Below are 17,013 nucleotides of genomic sequence, written 5' to 3'. Positions count from 1 at the left end.
AAAGTGGTGAAGTGGTTCTACTGTGATGGCATTTTACAGACGTCAACTGACTTGTGACCTTTTAAGCCCTACATCCCCCTCATAGTCTTACTGTCTGATATTGTTACTGTCTGATAACTCAAATGTGCTGCCTTTTTTTTATCTGCTTACCTCAAAGTTACATCAGTACATATAGTACGAACCCAATCAATGATAACATTTGACCCCAAAGCCTTTCCACACCCCCAGAGGAGCAAATAATGACTCATACAGACATGTAAAAGTGACTGTTGAGATGATGTTGAAATTTCAGGTCATGGCACTGTAGCAATAGTTAGTCATATGGAATACAAGATTTATATGGTACTAAAATAAACAGTGTACATACAGCACCACACTGATCACATTTACCAGGACTGTTTGATCGGTTACATAACGTGAGCAGTAATTGGGAACAGTAGCAGCACTCTCTTTCTGTGATCAAAGATGGAGCAATGTTAACATTGGGGAGTGCAGTAATCCTGTCACATCCCGCTAAGAGTGACAAAGATTTTTTCGGGTTATTGCGTCTCCCCCACTGGGAGTTCCTATTGTTTACCACGGAGCAGAAACCGATGGAGGTGATTCATGACAACCGTCTGAGCCATGGGGGGAATGAGTTAGCTATTATCTATGGCATGACTCAAAAACAAGACTAGGAAATGAAATGTTTTTTCAATGTTGTTTGTCCCCTCTAAAATCTCTGCAAATCTAATGGATATTCACAAACATTTCCATTCTTTCACACATTTGGTCCCACCTCATCTGAAATAATTGTACAAGTAGGTGATGACGCAAATGATCCCCCCGTTACTACAGTAATCAAACAGTCTGTGGGTAAAACATCTCTTCTTGCAAGCCAATGCACTCGTGTGCACACAAACCACAGTTTCTGTGTAGCTTACTTTCCGTTTCTCTTCAGGAAGCTCTTGCTTTGTTTGGCAGCTTTTAGCCCATCTTTCTCATGCAAATGAGAGAGGCAGAGCCGTTGCTGAGAAGCACTGCTTTCCAAGCCGGTGGAAAAATGTATGTAATTGTAAATGTCATCTGCCTATATCTCACATATAGGGTCACACTCCCTCAGAATAACTTCAGTAGGTGGTGGCAGAGTGTTCAGAAGCTGAAAGAAGCATTTTAATGTTTGTTGAAATGACACCAGGGTCAAATCACATAATCTCCAGGAAAGGTAAGTACTCCATCTGAGCTGAAAAATAACTTTTAATAACAGTATCTGAGCTTTGCAATTAAGCAAGAAGACTCATTAACAATTTTTCATTTTATCTCTAGGGCTTGAGAAGAATTTCTACATACCACACAAACAACAGACATCCAGATCTTTTTCAGGGTCAAAGACAACGAATCAGAGACACACGAAAACACCCTTCCTCAGGAGCTGTCTAAAGTTTTGCTTCAAGGTAAGAAAGATTTTCTGATCTCACCAGAACTGGTCACTTACTGCTTACATGACTAGCTTATTAATGAAATTTCATCATGCGAAGTGAGAGTTTCCTAATTAAACAGTCTGGCCACCACCAGCAATAATGTCGGTGTAACACAGTCAAAAACTCTCATTGGAAGAAAAGGGAAAACAACCTTAGAATAAAAATATCATGGGTTTAAACAGGTTTTGTGAACCCTGTACAACAAAATGATATTATTATTATTTAATAATATTATTAAATATTGATTACATTTTGTGTGGTGTATGTCTAAACACAATTTAAGCTCAAGTACACACATGCATTTTCCTGCAGCAACTGCATCACATATAAAGATGAGAACACTGAGCTGCTTTTAGTACCTGGTTCACGCCTCCTGGAAAATAAACAAATTAGACGGTTAAAGTGCAACCTGGCTGCATATGTTGAGAAATGACTGTTGGTTGTGTTCATCATCCGTCTGTGTGACTTGGATTAGGATCGGGCGAGGATGGAGCAAAGGGAACCATCAGTAGATTCACATGCTGAAGGAAGACTCAGGCAACTGGCTTCAAAGTGGTTCATCGAAACTCAAGTGCCACTTGTTGTTCAAAACGGCTTCTTCCCCACCTGGTTCCTGGGCTTCATCTCCAGAAAGTAAGTGGCTGGAAATATCTGACTGTCTAGATTTTTAATATAGAAGATGTTATTTATATATATATATATATATATATATATATATATATATATATTTGTTATATAAAGTGGAGCAAATACATACTCTAAGTCCATGTGTACATAAGGTGCAGTGATATTTTAGTAAAGACATTTAGGACAGGTCTGGTCAGTACTGAAGGCACGTAAAGAAGTTTTTCAGCACCAAATTTCACCATTGATATAGCTAAGGGAATTATGGATTCAACAAACCTTTTTTCTGATTGAAAGTGTCCATTAACTAACCCACCTACTTTCACCTACAGCCCTTTCCATACATACAGTAGACGCCTACATGAGCAGAAGGGATAGTTGCATCACAATAGTATTGGTAAATGGAAAGGGCCCATAGCAGAATTTCCTTTGAGACAATATCATTTCCAAGGTGAATTACGCAATTTGCCTTTTCAAAATACAGCATAGGCCTCACTGTGCTTGTAAACTCATGCCAAATGGGTTTCTGGGATACAGTTGTGTACTGGTGTTTTTTGAGGTCACAGTATTAAAGCTTTCCTTGGTTTGTCTACAGGAATGCTGAAGAAATACTCAGAGAAAAGGAGCAAGGCTGTTTCCTGATCCGTCTCAGTGATAAGGCCATCGGGTACATACTGTCTTATAGGTGAGTGCCCATAAAGAGGCCGTTGTAAAGTTGTCCACTGGTGAAACTTTTTCTGTACAGGCTAATTCTGGCATTGGTTGGGTTTAAAAATAAGCTCTATACTCAAAACGTAAAAGAGTTAATGTGTTGATGCATATAATATTATTCACAAATCAATACTGCTTCTGTAAGTTTAAAAAACAACAACACAGTCAATATTGTAAAGAGTATTGTGAGTATTACGTGACAAATCAGCTGTAGTTATATTTCAAGTAAACCCTTCAATGGCTGCTTATGTTATTCATTTATTTGTTTATTTGTTTTCTTCAGCTTGTTTAACCTCAGATTTCATGTCAGACCGTTTAATCAAGCTGCAATTTGAACTAAAAAAGTGTTTTTCTTTTTGTTTTTTGTTTTATTTTTAAAAAGATAATTCATTTCCTTAATTTGTTTGCTTGAAACAATATCACTCTAACTGTAACATACAACTCACATATATCTTTTTTTCTGTTACAGAGGCAGGGATCGCTGTCGACACTTTGTGATAAGCCAAAATGAATCGAGGCAGTTTGTAGTCTCTGGAGACACTGAGGGACATAACTCTGTCTGTAATCTGATAGAATACTACAAGACGAGTCCCATTGAGCCTTTTGGAGAGTATCTGACCTCTTCATGTTTTGAGGTGAGACAAAACTCCTTGACTTACTTCCTTTAAGCAGCATTGATCGAGGATAAAGTGCTAACTTGTGTTTTGTTTTATGTAGGAGCTGAATGAAGAGCTATATGATATCATCCAGATTAGCCCTAAAGAAAAGCCTGTGGCCACCGTGAGAGCTGTGAACAACGTGCAAAAACAACTAACTAGTTCGGCCTCAGAGCAGCAACCGACACGGCCACCAAAAAGCAATAGGACACTACAGGCAAGTGATATCGCAAAATCACAGGAAATAATGCTATAAACTGTTAATTCATTGACATCTCCAAAGCAGACTTTAACAATGTGATTCGTTTTGCAAAACAGGAAGTACCACCTTTGCCAAGGAGAAGCAGGCATCTTGAGAGTGGCCCGCTGAACGACCATGACAAGATTTTGTATGCCCAGTTGTGGAAGCAACCCCCCAGGGAGATACCTAGAGCCCAACACATCTGCAAGGACAATTTAGCTGGAAGGTCCACAAAACAGGATCAGAACATCAACAGGTGTAGTCCTCCATCTAGACCAGCAGTCTCTGTGTACTCTGAGCTCGGCCCGCTGGACTGCAAGAGCAGGTCTTTACCACTCCTGGACCACAGCCCTGATGAAGAACATTCATATAGGCTGAGGGCTCCCCCCAACACACCACCAAGACTTTCCCCAAAACCCAATAGACAAGCCCAAAGCTATGGCCCAGTGGCAGAAGGGACAGACTTTTGCACCCACAGCCTGGACTACCTGAGTGAGAGTGCTGTCTACCACCTGGCTGGCAGGCCACACACTACATCCACTGGGACCCCATCTTTCACATCAGAGCTGCACAGTGATTCAGTGTACGCCGAGGTCCCCACTGAAGCCCTCGTTGGACGCTTTCCTCATGACAACACATATGAGCTGATTCCTGACCACGGTGACACAGCCGACACTTACGAGCCTCTGGAGGACATCAAACCCAAACATCACCAGTCATTCTGGGGATTAAAGGTTAGTAATGTGGTCACAATGCATTCCCATCAATACTTAATTCTACAAAAGTTGCATTTAATGTTCACCCTATTTATTTAACAATGAACTTGTTAACCTCCTGCAGAATGACAAGTGGAAATGGCTCTTTCCTGAAGCCAAGAAGAAATGATGAAGAGGTTACTGTGACTACTGAAGGAAATGTTTACGTTTTTTACGACACTACCACTGTCTACTATACGCCATAACGGCTTTTTTATATATATATATATATATATTTAACGTGAGCTCACACTATTCTAATTACAGTTTTGTCTTTAAATGTATTTATCAAAAAATTATGTATTTACATTTTCTTTAATGTAAGCCAATGTGCAAGACATATTTTATATTGAGATTAAATGACAGAATCTAAAACAAAACCTCCCTTTTTTCTGGGTGATAAGTACAAGCAGAAATATGCAGGCTGGGTGTTTATGTTAAATTGTGATGAGATGAAGCACAGCGAAGATGCCAGACTGCTCCTGTATTTTGATTACTGCCAACTGCCTTCATTTATATACAAAGGAGGAGTGGGGTGCACAAAAAGAGGTTATTTTTTGCCAAATTCTATCAATTTGTGCAATTTTGTAATGTTTTTCAGTGGGGAATGAGTGAATTAATGTCTTCTGTGTCATTCATAGTGAAGTACTGTAAAAAATCTCTAAGATGAACGTAATTCATGTAATTCAACTCATTTTTCATTTCTTTTTGTAAATCCAAGTATTGCTTTAGCCTTTGACATACAGACATATAATGAGAGTTTAAATCTCTACCCTTTTATGTAAAAGGAGACAGATAACAATATGATGATGAGTAACAAAAAAATAACAATCTTTAAAGTAAAAGAAAACCTGACTGAACAGGTTACAGTCATTTTATTTGTAGAGCACAAAATGCAAATAACTAATATATCGGAATGTGAAATGGACATGAACATTTTCTATAATTTTCATGATCAAAACTCTTCTTGTATGTTTTTGTTAAGTGATGTATTTCTATCATGCCTTGAAAAACATCCCAGTAAAACATGAGGTAGTTGCTGCAAGGAAACATATTCACTGTATAAATTCAACAAAACCCTCATATGCAGTGTGCTGATGTTTGACTACACACTTTGACTAAAGGCTGCTACCATCAATGATGCACTTCATTCAAAGGAAATTAGATTTGCATAAAGATTTCAACCGCCTGTATACGCCAGCAATGGGGAAGTGAGTCAAAGATGTTAAAATGTCATCATTATCTTTATCATCTGGTGCTCTTTTACTTTCTAATTATAGTTTAGCCAGTATACCTACAGTGTAGATAATAGTTCAAAGGCCTGTTTGTACATTTGAATACTTTCTATGATCATACAGTAGTTATCTTTATAAGCAATTAAATACAAGGACAGACACAGTGCTGTTTTATTCAGATTATGAATGATAGAAACAAGGTAATAAGGTGTTTCCCCCGGGAAATCATGCAGTGCAAACCAAGTTATTCTAATTCAGTAAAAATCAACTTATTCAACCTAGAAGATCAACAATATTTTGACATTTGTTACTTCATCTATCACAGCTGAGGTACAGATGATAAAGTGTCACTGGAAAACAGAGGGAAATGTGTGTTTCTTCTTAACTGATTAAAATTACGTCACAGCTGCCTGATTGTGTATCAGTGGGTTTCTGCACCTGTGAGCAACTCTAAAAAACACACAATGTGCTAAATTTATGCAAAATAAGAGAAACACTGGAAAAAGGGAGGAAAGAAAAAAAGATCCTCATGTTATAGTAATAAAAGCAAAATGTTGTGTTTTGTGTTATGGACACGAGTCACAAAGCATTACAACAACTCAAGGGATTGCAAACACAGTAGCAACAAAAAAAAACCTTTGCTTATTGATGGCACTTTACATGAACCCCTATTTAGCATTTGTGAGACATACATTTACACCTGCAACTATAAGCAGATGAGGACATTTTACAATTGTCAACTGTGATACTATAATATTTGTATCCCATTAGGCATCTTCAATTTCCACAACACAATCAGCGTATTAAAAGTTAATGAATGATTGATAGCAGTTTTAAATGATAATAAAAGTAGTCATAACTCATGAAGACCTGTAGAAGTTTTTTTTTTTTAATCTTAGAAATAGTAGTTTAAATTAAGATAAAATAAGTCAAGGTCACTTAGTAGATTTTTAAAGGTGCTTTCAGCCACATCCGCCTTCATCAGCCTGTGGAGTTGAATTGTCATGGGGAATTTATACATGAAAAAAATACTGTAATAATTGTAAAAGATTAATAATAATTAATATACCATTTCTCATTGATGAATGAATGGCAGACTGTGTGCAAAGTTTTGACTGGTATTGTATTGAATTAACAAATATAGCTAAATCTATGATTCAATAATTCTATAAATCAAAATTCATATTGTATATAATTATAAACGTGTTTTCTTAGTCTTAGTTTATACACTAGTATAAACAAAGACTTCACAAAATTAGTTACAGTTTTTAACTGACTTTGAGTTTTGATCAAATACAACCACATGATAATGTAGTGTGTCATAGTTTGTAGTCATGACCAGTTTTAAGTTCATCTGGAACCTGGGCACCAATATCCACAATAATTTCTTCATCTGCCATCGAGCAGTTTGTCAAGCCTCTACTCTCGTCATTTTGTGAAAGTTTAAAGCACCATCTCACCATCTTAAATCGGATCAGATTAGAGCAAACAAAGTCTCAGTGTGAGTTTCACACACTATTTGGCCTCTCTCAACCACAGAAACAGTTGCTTACAATAATGGCTGGTTTACAGCCGCAGTATCACATTGCACCAGAAGCTGCTCTGCTGGAATCATAATTAACAGATGTTCTCTGTGAGACCAGTAGTTAATGAAGCCACATAATCGTTACTGCGTTGCCCTGAAAATTTGATTCTGTTCTCATAAAAGCAAATGAAGATAGTGGAATGAGTAATTAACTGACTGCTCTGAAGATTGCACACGGTTTAACAGACTGCAACTTCATCCTTCTTCAAGAGAAATAAATTACTCAACACTAACTTTTCTTCATTTTTCATAACTTGAAACTTAACATAACATAAACTTAACACAAAATGTCCAGCCTGCACTTCAGACCAGACCAGTGCCAATTATACAGAAAATGTTCTAAATAGGTTATTACTGTTGCAGTGTTTGTTATTACAAATAGCTTACAGGAGGGAAACTTAAAATTTTTCCTGACAAAATAATTTAGACCTATATATATATATATATATATATATATCTATATGTACATATATGTTTCACCCTGCTGTCCCAATTTCTACTCTCCCCTTTGTCAAACCCAGCACCAATTAACCAGGCCATACTTCTTCTGCAGCCATTACACTTGGCAACGACGAAGTGAAGATAAGTCAAATGTAAGTCAAAGCAGATGTATAGCCTGAACTGCACATTTAAATATCCAACCTGCACTGAAAACACTCATCTTACTGAAACAACAATCTACTGTGCTTCAAAGGTACCCAATGCAAATCTGTTCCTTTACAGCGCAGAGCCAGTCCCAGTTACTCATCGACTAGCGACTCCCCCAGCTTTCCAGTCGAGTTTAACTGTGTGTGCAGGATGTAATCATGCTTGTGTGAATGCTGAGGCAGCTCCCACTTAATGATCACATCCTGCTTAACAATTCATTACAGCTCATATGATGGGCTATGCACAAGCACAGGCTTCCTGATCTTTATTGAGCACACTCCTCGGTCATCATGAGGTGAACTGGTTATATGGACAGGAAATTATATGGACAGCATAAAAGTTGCAGTACTCGTCAGTCACTTGAAACGATTAGCTTTTGGTTGACAAACAGTGAAAGCTCCTTCTATACTTTTTTCCATGACAACAATAAACATCCACACACATTAATTCACTCAGAGCACACAGAAAAGAAAAACATTTATTCAAGTAAGACAATACATAAAATACTGAAAAATGTATATTCAAACGATGGCTGTAACTAACATCTCAGGATAATGGCTGAGGCAGAAGATGAAAGCTACCAAAATGAGTTCAGATGACAGAGCCCTTCATTTAAGTGGAGAACAATAAGATGTGATTGTCATCATGTTCCAGTTCCACAAGCAAAGACACCACCTCAAATTACTTAAAGCAATACACTGCAAAAGAACCACAAGTGTCCTATGCATGTACAAATATTGCATAGCTCATAGAGAAGAATATCTGTATGCCCTTAACTTCATCGCTGTGCATTCATTCACTTCAGGTTTTGTCCTTTGCCTTATAAATACTAAATATCTAGTGTGTCATTATAGGAAGACATCACTGGGGGTATCACATGTGCAATACAGGTAGATCAACTTTTTATGCATTCTTAGATGCGCTCGAAAAGCAGCAATCCACAGTCAGGTTCACCTCAGGCTTAAAATGTGGAATGAACAGCCTTTTCTCCCAACAAGAGACCAATCCAGGTTAAGCCCTTTTCCAGGTGGTGATGAAAATGTGAAATATCCGTTTCATGAAAATACATTTGTTCATCAACTGTAAAGAATTCGAGGAACCTGAGATTTCAGCTTCATCCAGTAGTTTACTCTCTTACTGAGCAGACTTCACTGAGGTGAGGACAGCTGGAGAAGAAGCTGAAGACAACTGATGTATGATGTATGGGTTTTTTGGACGGTGGGAGTGGGAGACAGTCACTGTGCTGAGGTCCACCAGGCTGCCAACCACGAAGCCCTCTCAGATTCTTATATGGAAAGTACTTCAGTCACAAAAGAGAAAACAGGAAAAACTGATCACTGAAACAATAATATTCATTGTGCATACACACATACTTGCTGTCCAGACGCACAGGAATCAAAGGCAGATGTGTTCATCATTTCAGCGGGCACAGATGCTTGTAAGGCTGTATGCATGTTAATGAATGGGTATAATTGGAAGCTGAGGATTAAAGTGATGATGGCAGAGTGATAATAAAATGATGAAAATGATTACCAGCCATCTGGGGGAATGAAAGCCAGGGACACTTGCTTCCCACTTTGCTGCTGCACAAGGAGTAACGCAAGTACTGACTGGTTTTAGAGTGCATCTGCTTTTCTAATATAATCTTATGTATACAATTATTGACAAAAGGGATGTGCCATATCGTATCATTCACGATAATATCGATCCAATTATTTAATATGATTAAAAAATCATATTGTGAAAATGGCAAAATTCCAACTTGCTGATGTAATGACATCATATAGTTACACACAGAAACAACAGGCATTGGCTGAACGCGAAAGTAACATTGCTACCATCTCCACGGTGAAGTAGTTAGGTCGACAAAAAGGCAACGACTTCAGAAGTGTGGAAGTGGTTTGGTTACAGAAGATTAAAGCACAGTAATATATAAGAAGCGCGAGAGGATTGTAACAACAAAAGGGGGCAATACCATTAACTTATTTCACCACCTTGAACAGAAGCACCTGGTTGATTATGAAGAGGGTCAAATATCCTGCTAAGCATATTTTGTTATTTTGTCAAGAATATCAGAAATTCCCTGAAATACTGTGATATTATTTTAGGGCCATATCACCCTCCTCTAAATGATGAATTATTTGATATAAAATAATCTTCAAACATTAGTTGTATTAGGTAAGGACGGTTTTAATACCTTAAAAAGTCAGGAGCCCTCAATATCATATTTTCAAAATCAGCAAAGGAGAGTTTGTTGTCTCCATCCAAATCAGCCTCCTCGATGGTTTTCTCACACACCAGCACCACCTCCTCAGGAGTCAACTCCTCCTTTGTCAGCCTATTCAGAGTCTTTTCCAGGTCCTCTTTGCACAGGTAGTTATCCACATTGAAATCTATGAGCAACAAGGATTACAGCAAATAATTACACCATTTTATTTTACCTATGATAAGTCTTAAATATTACAATTAAAGAATAAATGTAAGAATTTCTCATTACCGTATATTTTGAAGGCATATATGGCCTTCAGTTCCCTAGGAGCTGTTTCACTGAGGACTGAGAACATATCCACAAATTCATTGAAGCTGAGATTCCCCATCCCATCCTCTGAGAAAGACTCTACTATCCTGTTGCGGAATGGGTTTTCCTTCAGATGAATGGGATAGCAACATTTACATTTATTAATCTAAATGTAATTTCACTGCAGTGAGGATACATATACATGTAACAATATACAGTACAGCCTTTAGTTTGTGCAAGAGAAGCAATTCATGAAAAACATCCTGAAGGAACTAGTTTCATAACCGTGTGGTTTTACATGCTGTTGTCAGTTTCACATAAGCTGCAAGGGTATAAACCATTTATTCTGCTGACTAAATAGTTCAGCTGAAAAATGGCTGACTCTGTCTTTGCTTGTAAGGTGAAGCCAATATTTTCTCCTCCTTTGCTCAACCATAAGTTGATTTTAATATATATGGTAATTAGCTAATTTAAGAGAACTTGTGATTAATTCACACTGAAAGGAGGCCATCAAAAGAGACAATTCTATATGTACATTAGTAACACTTGAGTTCAATACAAGCTCAGTTAAAGATACCATTGGCCATCAAAAGCTACTTTTAAATGAAATCAGGTGAATAACTTGCGACACATCAGTGCAGCCTGAGTCACCGTAGTCAATTCAACACAGCTCATTGAAACAGAGTCAGAAATTAATTTATATAAAGCTTTAGAGGACACTGGCCCTGCAGTCAAATGACAGCTTTACAGGCAACCCAATTATGGCCACAGGAAGGACACATCTCTGTCCTAAACTCCTGGAGGATAAGGACTCAGTAAAAATTATAGTGTCTGGTACGTGCGAGAAAAGTGGAAATAAATGTGGCTGTCATGTTAGGCAACATGTCATTTCTAAATTTATGGATTTTTTTTTTTTTTTTTTTTTTTTTTTTCAAATGGCCTCAAAGTACTTAAAAATAGGAGGGGAATGCATTGCTGCCAGAACAGAGCATTTCATGGCACATTAACTTTCATAAGATCACACAGAATGTGTCATACACTCAGATCAGTTATGGTGACTGCAAAAAAATCAATTCTGTCCTCTGGAAGAGAGCGTGTATTGATTAGGTGTTGGCCCGCGTGAGCCTAGGGTGCCACATTTGAGTCGGAGTGTCCTTTTTTACCTTTAACTCTGGCATGTTGACTATCAAGGCTAAAGGCACTTTACAATCAGGTTCTTTGGTGTAGTCCATCGGTACAAGATGAGGAGCCAACTCATGGTATCTGCCGTGCAACCTAGAATAAAAAATAAAAACACAATTTTTAACATAACTGCTTCTTTTTATGCCATTGGCTTTATGTGTTTGACAATAAGAAATACACACACAAATGTATCCTATGTAAAGAGATAGACAAAGTTCATATATTAAAGAGAGGACAATATGACTGTTTACTCTATGTTTCACTCCACATATAGCTGTAATCATGTGGAGGAATATGTAGCACAGCTGTTGTAATAATTTGTTGAAAGATACTGATTTATGAATAGCACAGATATAACAATTATGGAATGGGTATAAATAGACGGCCACAATCAAAAATGGTGGTTAATCTCAAAAGAGGCTGAAAACACTGCAATTTAAAAATGTTAATACTTGCAACACTCTGGACTGGATTTATAGAGGAAATAATCCAAACCACCAAGTGAAGGAAAGCTTCCTTCAATCAAATCATTCTCTAAATACTTTTTTCCTCACTCATTTAATCCCCTCTCTCCTTCTTTCTCACTCCTTGTCTGTATCTTGCTCTGTCTTGTGTCTTGCTCTCTTTGTGACAGTTATTATCAAGAATAGCCACTGTCAATAAACTGTAAGGATACGTTTGTATGTATGATAAACATGTCAGGAGAGTCAGCGCTAATCTACGGCCCCCTTTCACTCTGCCCTTGAATAATCGTGACATGTGGTGGCTCTGAAGCCATTTGTCAGCAGGGACACTGGTCTTAGAGGACAAACTCACTACAATTAAATTAGATAAGCCTGTCAAAATGATGGAGTTTCGTTGGTATGCTGAAGGAGGCGGATGGTTAAACCTACAGTTTTAATGTACCATGACCCTTGAAAATGTTTGGACCGTACAGCTCGGAAATGCTTTGGAAGACAATTGTTTGTTTTTCAATAATTCACACATTTGAAATCAGTTCTCTGCCACTACACTTCTCTGTACTGCTCTACATTAACAGTCACTCTTCATATACTTATTGATAACTTTCCAATATGACTCTTAGTGATGTTTAGCAAGACTATTATCATTTGGTTAATTTTCTTCAATTGAATACACATTTGATGATACAAAATCGCTCAAGTATTTTGATCTAGTGTTAATATGGGACATGACATAAGGCTAAAGGACTAAAAATCAGTGACCTTATAACCATTAGTGATAACCTGTTTCTATGATGTTACATAACTGTGCTGTAACAGTTGCAGCTGTGCACAAAAACAAGGCATGTTTTATGAAGGTCATAAAGTGTACGACCCTATTACACCCTCTGCTGATTGTAGATTATATCTCCAGTCCAGTGCTGGCCTTGGAATCAAAGTCAATTCAATATCACTGAGGAGGAACAAGTACACGCACACAAGAGGAGAAGACAAATACATATTTGTTGGAAATGAAACAGCAGTAGAATTGGGGAAAATAACTAATAATTGACAATACTTTGACCAATGTAGTGAAAAGTAGAGTAGTAGTAGGAGAAAAATAGAAGTATCATTAAAGAGAGTCATGCTAAGAAATTAGCCCTAAAATTGATTATATAATTTCTGCATAACAAATCAAATATAATCCATTGTATCTAAATGCTTCAGTAATTCCTAGTTGATCAGGTAATTTTAAAAGATACACAACAGGATACAAATGTGTGCAGTGTCTTATCATTAGAGATATTGATATTATATATTATATATAATTATAATATTATATTATATTACTGCATTAAAACAACTATTACTGCACATACAAATCAAACCCCCCCATTTCTGCAGACCAGCAATCAAACAATTTAATCTTCATCATCTAAAATTACACTGCAATATTCTTGAGTATCTGCATTTAATTTCTTTAAGTAGCTATTTAATCGTCCAGTATCAAGAACCACTGACAGCAGACACTGAAACATGAGTGGCACTGGTCAATTTCATTAGAAAAAAAAGCAAGTTATTAGTTTAATTTATACATATCATCAACATGGTGAGTGACAGGTGGGGGGTCGGGGGGGTGAGACATGATACCTGGTGCAATCGCCAAGTGTAGATTTAAATATTTGTCATGTTTTTATGTGCTGAGTTGCACATGTTGAAAGAGGTAGAAATGTGAGACTTCATTAGGTGATGCTGTAAACAACACCATAGTCAAAAGGTCAGCAAGACTTTCAGAGGTTTAGGTAACATCCTGCTCTGCTATGGGATTGAACTTTCTAGCTCTTCACTGACAAAGACCTGAAATATGTGTTTGCACATGTAACACCTTTCTCTTTACATGATGAACACTACTGTGCATTTGCGCTTCCATAAACAGATGTACTAAATACATACTTCCCAATGGTTCACTAAGCTGTACTGTGATAATTGTGTCTGGATCAGTTGTTATGGTGCTGTTTCATAAGGTTGATAATTAAGATATATTGATTCTATTAAAGCTGTATTCCTGACATTTGCTTACATTTATAGCTTCTTGAGCATTACTTTGGGTAATTTGACAGCTCTTCAAGTGCATATGTTTAACTTGATTCCCATTTTAGAATCAGTGTTGCCTTTATTTAATTCCTTGTAATACATTAAATTGTGTAATACTTCAGTTATGACAAACAAGAAGTAAAAAAATGATTGATATTTTATATTGTAAGTTATGTATATTATTCTAAAATATGACAATAATTTAAAAAATGTTATCTATAGCCTGTTAGAAAAAATTGTCTTGCCAGAATTACTTGGCTACAACATATCTTCCCTGCTTTAACAGTGCCCAAAATGTACAAGTTGAAACTGCCAATGAAACCAACACATGTTTGCTCTCAGGACTTGGCACATAAATGCGTGCACTGAGACACACACAAACACACACACACACACACACACACACACACACACACACACACACACACACACACACACACACACACACACACACACACACACACACACACCTCTTTCAGGACACAGATAGATTTATTTCAAATAACAAAGCTAAAGAGGTAATATATTTAAGAGCCTTTTGTAATGAAAGTAGGATTTTTGCCCACTTGAAGCACGTTTCAACTCCAGTGCAAAGAAAAAGGGGGACACTGGAGCATAAACAACAGTCAGGAAATCAATGTGAGCATGTGAGTAATGTGATTTTTTTTTTTGTCTTGCATTTGATCATACAGTTGAAATGTTTCAAGGCACTTGCCCTTGGTACATTTGTAACATCATGATCCAAGGTACATGCATGAGCAATGCATGGAAATCAATATATCTGTGCAGCAAATAAAACTCCACTTACCTCAGGATTTCTTTGCGAGTAAAAAACGTGCAATCCTGCAATGAGAAGAAAACAGCGTGTCAAATGTCACATTTCACTGACCATACTGTGATAAATACATGGCACAATAATCATTTTACATGTTCTACAAAGGGCCTGAAAACTATGACACATCTATGAGTCACAGAAAATACCTATTACTAAAGGCATGTGAACAGCCCTTACTGTAAGCGCTATTCAAGCTCTTCGGTTTCTCTTAAATGATGACGCTTGTGAGTGTTGTCACCTGCCACTTGCAATGGGAATGATGAGGCAGGGGAACATGATCTGGTGTTGTCTGTAGTTTTCTACACGAAGGCGTGCATGTGTTGGCACATGCGTTATCCAACAGCCCCACTAGAGGCACTTCAATTTACATTTCCCATTGTATCTATTCTGTCTGAGCTGTGCTCCTGAGTGTGAGAAGCAGAGCCAGCTCTAAACACAGTGTAATTGACCAAAAATATAACCTTCGCTGATGCAAAGTCAAGTAAAAACAGACCTACTAGCACTATTTGTGTGTGAACATATTTACAGCAACAATTGGCTAGTCATCAAAACCTGCAAGACTCCATCATACACCCAACCCAAAGAAAAGATCAGTGAAGTGTTTGTGCATTCCTCAATCTGGTCCATGAACTTTGAACACCTTTGTAACCAAAAACAAAGCCTAAGGCAGCTGGTGTCTTATGTATCCTAAATATTGTATCCTACGAATAAAATAAACAGAAACAGAAAGCAACAGTCTTCTAACGAGGGCTTGTAAAGAGTAACAGGGGTAACCAGAGAGGCTCTTGAGAACCAAACTGTCTACTGAGAGTAGAGTTTCACAGCATATCACGCTGGCTTGGCATCAATTATTAAGTCACGCCTAATGACATGATAAACCTGTGCAGATGAAGATGTGTTTCCTCACAGGAGAAGCTGGACTAGTGCAGGCCATAGAAGGTCAGGTCTTCTTAGATGGTCCCACAAAGAATACAAGATCCTGCAGTTTGCAATGAAATCAAAACCCTCTGCTATTCTCACCTATCAAGACTTGGACTAGCATTGGACTGACATCATGAAGTGTTAGCCTATTAATGATCAGTACAATTCAATATTGAACATTTTCTTCTCTATCTTACAAGATCTTCAGTAGCTACATTGTGCTTTACAAATTAAATGTAAGACATATAAAGGTGCTGTCAGTAGTGAGAAGCTTAATATCAGAAAAAATAATGATAAAATAATATTGTGTTATAATAATATGCCATTATTATATTCATGGAATAGTAAGAAATAGGCCTTTAAAATATCAACTCTACTTTATTTTCTATAGGCTAAAAAACATATTTTTTCTATTTTTTTTCTTAACTGAACTAAACTTAGGACCTGTAGCATAGGTCATCATTTACATCCAGAAATACTAAATAAATGTCAGGACATTTGCCTTTGCTGATTTGCGTGTTTACAATATTAAAAGAGTGGGCTATGCTGGAGGAAATACAGTCTGTAGCTTTCCTAATTCAAGTAGACAATGGCATGCAATCTCACCTGGTAGGCATCCAGTTGCTCGTCGGTAAATATGGTCTGCTTATTACCCATCTCTATCAAGTCATCTGTTGCTTGTACACATTCACAACACTGAACGTCCAAAGCCTTTTCTCATTGAAAGGCATTTAGGGGCTCCGCGGAGTCAAAGTCTCCGCACAGTAGGAGTCGACGACGCTGCAAACTCTCAAAAAATGTTGGTCTCCATACAGGTGATGTCCGCCATGACTGCAAAAACGAATAAGATGCAAAAACATAACCAGGTGAAAGTAAAAGAGCGGAGCCCGGTTGTGTGGACGCCAGCGGAGGTCGTATGTGGAGTCCAAGGACTGCAAGCTGATCTGCTTCTCCTTTGCTGTCCACCGGAGTCAAGACAAACCAATAGCACCTCAGCTAAATAAATAAATAAATAACAGTGAACTGGAGCCTGCTAGTATGAGCTGTGTTAACTGGGGTGCAGGGCTCCTTATGATAAAACGGATAGATGCGCACGTACCTGTCCTGC

At 37.5% G+C, this 17,013-nt stretch overlaps 3 protein-coding genes across 4 annotated transcripts in view; 2 read left to right on the top strand and 1 right to left on the bottom strand.

The window, feature by feature from the left end:
- dnaja (DnaJ heat shock protein family (Hsp40) member A) overlaps positions 1-17,013 on the top strand; it is a 75,364-nt gene that overhangs the window by 35,184 nt on the left and 23,167 nt on the right. The gene's annotated exons all lie outside the window — the stretch shown is intronic.
- LOC133982460 (SH2 domain-containing protein 7-like) lies at positions 1,168-4,674 on the top strand. The gene is made up of 8 exons (XM_062421512.1): positions 1,168-1,204; positions 1,306-1,433; positions 1,936-2,093; positions 2,680-2,769; positions 3,265-3,430; positions 3,513-3,668; positions 3,770-4,426; positions 4,533-4,674. Exons 1-8 carry the CDS (start codon positions 1,168-1,170, stop codon positions 4,575-4,577), a joined length of 1,437 nt encoding a protein of 478 aa, XP_062277496.1. The 3' UTR covers positions 4,578-4,674.
- cib2 (calcium and integrin binding family member 2) lies at positions 8,479-16,617 on the bottom strand. Of its 2 annotated transcripts, XM_062421099.1 has the most exons (6): positions 16,512-16,617; positions 14,958-14,992; positions 11,597-11,708; positions 10,413-10,560; positions 10,113-10,308; positions 8,479-9,215 (listed from the first exon to the last, which is right to left on the bottom strand). In XM_062421099.1, exons 1-6 carry the CDS (start codon positions 16,560-16,562, stop codon positions 9,194-9,196), a joined length of 564 nt encoding a protein of 187 aa, XP_062277083.1. In that variant the 5' UTR covers positions 16,563-16,617; the 3' UTR covers positions 8,479-9,193. The 2 variants fall into 2 exon arrangements, with proteins under 2 accessions (XP_062277083.1, XP_062277084.1); XM_062421100.1 differs by lacking the exons at positions 11,597-11,708; positions 14,958-14,992 and having other exon boundaries at positions 16,512-16,562.

The sequence above is a fragment of the Scomber scombrus genome, chromosome 6, assembly GCF_963691925.1.
Source record: "Scomber scombrus chromosome 6, fScoSco1.1, whole genome shotgun sequence".
NCBI lineage: Eukaryota > Metazoa > Chordata > Actinopteri > Scombriformes > Scombridae > Scomber > Scomber scombrus.
Note: the sequence above shows the minus strand (reverse complement) of the source record. Positions and strands in the feature narration are given on the sequence as shown.